The sequence below is a fragment of the Melitaea cinxia genome, chromosome 28, assembly GCF_905220565.1.
Source record: "Melitaea cinxia chromosome 28, ilMelCinx1.1, whole genome shotgun sequence".
NCBI lineage: Eukaryota > Metazoa > Arthropoda > Insecta > Lepidoptera > Nymphalidae > Melitaea > Melitaea cinxia.
Window position 1 is genome coordinate 10,514,352 of NC_059421.1, and position 4,924 is coordinate 10,519,275.

The window sequence follows — 4,924 nt, forward strand, 5'->3', positions numbered from 1 at the left end:
GCAACCCTCAGTACGGACGCTCCCGGCGCTACGAACCGCCGACTATGGCTCGTGGCAGTCGCCATCGAGAGGAGGGCGAGTTTAAACCACTCCCTCGTTTTGACGTGCCGTCCCGGGACAGCGGCGATAGATCGCCGCCACGCCAACATTAGGATGTTGGCGTCTGCCCCCGCTATGCACCACCCCCTTTTGAGACCGTCCTCTTGCCCACGGCCTATGTCCGGGTCTGGGGACGGACGGGCGCCTCGGTTGTAGTCCGAGCAATATTGGACACAGGCTCACAAGGGTGCATAGCCTCGTCTTGGTTGGTGGGGCAGACTGGCCTGAATATTAAAAAGTATTCAGATGTAATAAGAGGTGTCGGGAACGCCCCTGTAACCACGGTTGAGGGCCACGTTTCGTTTGAGTTCTCGCCTTCAAATTCTCCACGCCCGACGCTGAGATCGTCGGCCATTGTGATGGAGAACATCTTGGGCAGTCACCCGCAAGTTCGGTTGTCTGCGGATGCGGTAAAATTGACCGCCGATTTGGACTTGGCTGACCCTAAATTCGACCTACCTGGCACGGTCGATTTGTTGCTTGGCGCCGATGTACTGGGCAAAATATTACTCGGTAAGGATCGTGTTTTGCAGCCAGGTGGCTTAGTAGCCCTCCGGACCATATTTGGGTTCGCATTGATGGGGCCTGTATTGAGGGCTCCCCCTCTTGCTGAACCTGGAACGGCTTTGATGGTGGGCTCCGCCCTCTCTGACGCCGTGCAGAGATTTTGGGAAGTGGAAGAGCCACCACAAGCACCCCGCTCTGATCCGGAACACGAGGAGTGTGAACGGTTCTACAAGAGCAACACCAGTTATCTTCGTTCTGGCCGGATCATGACAAGATTGCCATTTCTTGCCGTACGACCGCCCCTTGGCGACTCGCGGCCTACTGCAGAGAAGCGTTTGTTGGCAATGGAACGCCGCATGAGCAGGGACCCGCTACTCAAAGAGAAGTATATTGACTTCATGCGGGAGTATGAAGATTTGGGACACATGTCTGTGTCAAAATTTGATTGGCGCTCGATGGAGCATTTTTTCCTCCCACATCATGCTGTGATAAAGCCGTCAAGTGGCAAGCTGCGCACAGTATTTGATGGTTCTGCGCAGACCACATCGGGAGTGTCCTTGAACCAGTGTCTTCATTCTGGTCCCAAATTGCTTAAGGACCTTTGTGACGTCATCACGCGGTTTCGGCGTCACCAATTCGTTTTCGTAGCTGACATCAAGATGATGTTCAGGCAAACGGTAATCCACCCTGATGATCGTCGATACCAGCTGATATTGTGGCGGGAAAACCCGCAAGATCCCATACTTGTCTACGAACTCAACACGAACACATACGGGCTGCGGTCTAGCCCCTTTTTGGCCATACGTTCGCTTTGGGAGCTCGCAGATCGAGAGCGTATGTCGTTTCCTCGCGCAGCCGCCATTTTGAAGGAGGACCTATATGTTGATGACATATGCACTGGTGCGTCCACGGAGAGAGAGGCTCTCCTTTTGCGTGACGAATTGATTGGCATCCTAGCCTCCGCAGGATATGAATTGCGTAAATGGATCTCCAACTTACCTGCGCTCTTGGATGGGCTACCTGATGACCACCAGCAGGATCCTCACCTATTTGAGAACCGTGACAATCCTACCATGATGACAGTCCTTGGAATACAGTACAGACCAGTCCAGGACATCTTCACGTTCAACGTCGATATGGATTCGCCTCGCACTTGGACGAAACGGCTGGTTCTGTCGACTGTCGCGAGAACGTTTGATCCCAATGGTTGGATATGCCCAGTCATATTCTGGGCCAAATGCTTCCTGCAGAGACTTTGGACTGCAGGTCTTGGATGGGACGAGCCACTCCGCGAAGCTATTTTGAAGGACTGGCTCCTGTTTGCTTCCTCATTGCCTGCTATCAATATGATATCGTTGCCCCGTGCTATGCTTCCACCAGGGAAGCATACAGCGTCCCTTCATGGGTTTTCGGACGCTTCGGAACGTGGGTACGCAGCAGCCGTATATTTGCGCACCGTGACCATGGATGGTCAAGTGAAGGTGTCATTGGTCATGGCGAAGAGCAAGGTCGCGCCTCTTCGAACTACCTTGACAATTCCCAAGCTAGAGTTGTCAGGGGCGGCCCTTCTTGCTCGCCTCTTGAATCACGTCATGTCCACCTTGTGCCCGTCAGTTAACATTGAGACAGTCTATGCATGGACTGACAGTCAAATTGTTCTGTGTTGGCTGAAGGCGTCAGTCCACACCTTAGAGGTGTTTGTAGCAAATCGAGTCTCTCAGATTCAGAAATCGGAGACCTCGTTGATTTGGAGGCATGTGCCTGGCGAAGCCAACCCTGCTGATTGTGCGTCACGGGGATGTATGGCTCCCCTTTTGGTTGAGCACTCCCTGTGGTGGGGACCAGAGTGGTTGACTAGGTCAGAGCCTAATTGGCCGCGAACACCGGCCTTGGATACTGTCGCATTGCCTGGTTTGCGAACGCTTGCTATTGAACGGCAGGACCGTCCGTTCGACCCAGACTTCCTATTAAATCGCTACAGCTCATTGGACAAATTGTTGTGTGTCACCGCTTGGATAAAGCGCTTCATAAATAATTGTAGACACCCACAGAACAAATGTTTGGAGGCGTTCTTATCGCCACAAGAGCTCCAGGATGCTCTTTTTCATTGGGTTCGCTCTGTGCAAGAAGAGAACTTTGAAAATGAGATTGATATTTTGAGAAAAGGCAAATGTAAGCTGTCTGGAGCCATTTGCAAACTGAACCCCTTTTTGGACAGTGCGGGTCTTTTGCGAGTCGGAGGGCGTCTAAGGAACGCAAACCTCCCGTATGGAGCTCGTCATCCCCTCCTGTTGCCCAAAAGTGGCCACTTAGTGAGTTTGTTAGTGACTGATCGTCACATCAAGAACTCCCACGCCGGCTGTAATGCCTTATTGGCCATTTTACAACGAGAATTTTGGATTTTATCGGCCCGAAGGACGATCCGTAGTGTGGTCTTTCGCTGCATGTCTTGTTATAGACTCAAGGCCTCTACCATGCAGCCTATCATGGGTGACCTGCCGTCGGATCGGGTCACAGAGACAAGGCCCTTTGCTGGAGTTGGGACGGACTTTGCAGGTCCCTTTTCGGTTAAGACCTCGACCCTCAGGAACAGTAAAACGGTCAAGTCCTACCTGTGCGTCTTTGTTTGCCTGTCCACCAAGGCGGTACACTTAGAACTAGTCTCAGCCCTCTCGACAGAGGCCTTTGTTGCGACGTTAGATAGATTCGTGTCACGACGAGGACTACCGTCCTTGATTCGGTCGGATTGCGGCACCAACTTCAAAGGCACAAATAACTATTTAAAAGAGATATATGAATTTTTGGCGTCTAATGAGACTGAGATTGCGTCTAGACTAGCTAGTCGCAGAATAACTTGGAAGTTCAGTCCCGCGTCATGCCCCCACTGGGGAGGAATTTTTGAAAGTGTTGTAAAGGTTGCCAAAACACATTTGCGACGAGTAATTGGCGAGTCCGTATTAACATTTGAGGAGCTCGCAACTGTGTTTTGCAAAATTGAAGCCATGTTGAATTCACGCCCGTTGTGCCCGATCTCTTCAGACCCTAACGATTTGGAAGCCCTCACACCGGGCCATTTTTTGATTGGACGGCCGCTGAACGCCCTGCCGGAATACCCCTATGTTGATGTGAAACTCAATCGTCTCTCGCGGTTTGAATTGATCCAACAACTCACTCAGAGCTTTTGGAAACGTTGGAATTTGGAATATTTGCATATTCTCCAGCAGCGCGTTAAGTGGACTGACAAGACTGATCCACCGCATGTTGGTGACCTCGTTCTGGTTAAGGACGCTAACTCACCGCCACTGTGTTGGCGCAGAGGGCGCATTCTTAACCTCGTCTTTGGAGCAGATGGAGTGCCCCGTTTTGCTGAGGTTCGGGTGGACGGTTCTGTTCTGAAGAGAGCGGTATCAACCTTGTCACGACTGCCAATTGATTAGCGGCCAGGTAGTCCTGGCCGAGGCGGGTAGATGTTATGAACCAAATGTAGCAACACTAAACTACTATATTATCTATGACAGTTAGTATAGTTTACGAAATGGTTTTATCTATGAGCTGTCATTCGTCACCTTTTGAATTTAAAAATTTGCATCGTTTTTTCCGGTCTCCGTATAAAAGTTACGCTTTTGTTTGTACTTGTTCGTTCTCGCGAAAAATTATCGCCTTTTGTTGATCGAACCATCCTTTGTTGTTTGAAGTAATTTAATTGTTAATAGCAAATTGTATTCCTTGTATTCCTTGTTGAATTATTGTGAAAAACGTGAGGGAACTACGCCGAACAACGGCCATTTTGATTGCTGGTTCCTGCTTCAGCCCGCCACTTCAGTTAAGTATAATTGATTAGCATTAGACGTAATGATTGGCCAATTATAGTTTGATGTTAATTAAGTTATACCTGGCGAGGCTTCACCGAACAGTATTCAGTGAAACTAAGGTAGGATTTTTATTTAAGACATTGAGTGTTAGCTCTGCGTACTGCAGACAATTGTTCGTCCCGTTCGTACCTGAGATCACGCTTCCACTCGTTTTCAATATACTCCAGGTCGGACGTATCACATACATATATTTTTTTTTTCACTATTATAAATACCAATCGGTATCAGGTGTATATTATAATAGATGGGATCGTCTGTTTAACTTGTACTACGAGGCACGGTGATGAGAAACATATGAACAGACTAAACGCGAAAGAATTGTTTGTACAAACACAAATATCCATCCCAAGCGGGAACCAAACCCGTGATCGCCGGTGCTTAAGTCCCGCATAAGCACACGCACCACTGCACCAGATCCATGATATGATTTTAAAATATTATAGGGT

At 49.3% G+C, this 4,924-nt stretch overlaps 1 protein-coding gene across 1 annotated transcript; it reads left to right on the forward strand.

Annotated features, from left to right (window-relative positions):
• Positions 1-458: 458 nt before the first annotated feature.
• LOC123667483 lies at positions 459-4,043 on the forward strand. Its single transcript, XM_045601377.1, has 2 exons — positions 459-2,778; positions 3,646-4,043. The coding sequence occupies exons 1-2, from the start codon at positions 459-461 to the stop codon at positions 4,041-4,043; spliced, it is 2,718 nt and encodes a 905-aa protein (XP_045457333.1).
• Positions 4,044-4,924: the final 881 nt, after the last annotated feature.

Bases quoted from the DNA above. Each gene is read 5' to 3' on its own strand.
- LOC123667483 (XM_045601377.1), top strand. From the start codon at position 459: ATGGAGAACATCTTGGGCAGTCACCCGCAAGTTCGGTTGTCTGCGGAT. The intron at 2,779-3,645 runs GTAAGCTGTCTG...CGATCTCTTCAG, and splicing joins TATTTTGAGAAAAGGCAAAT to ACCCTAACGATTTGGAAGCC.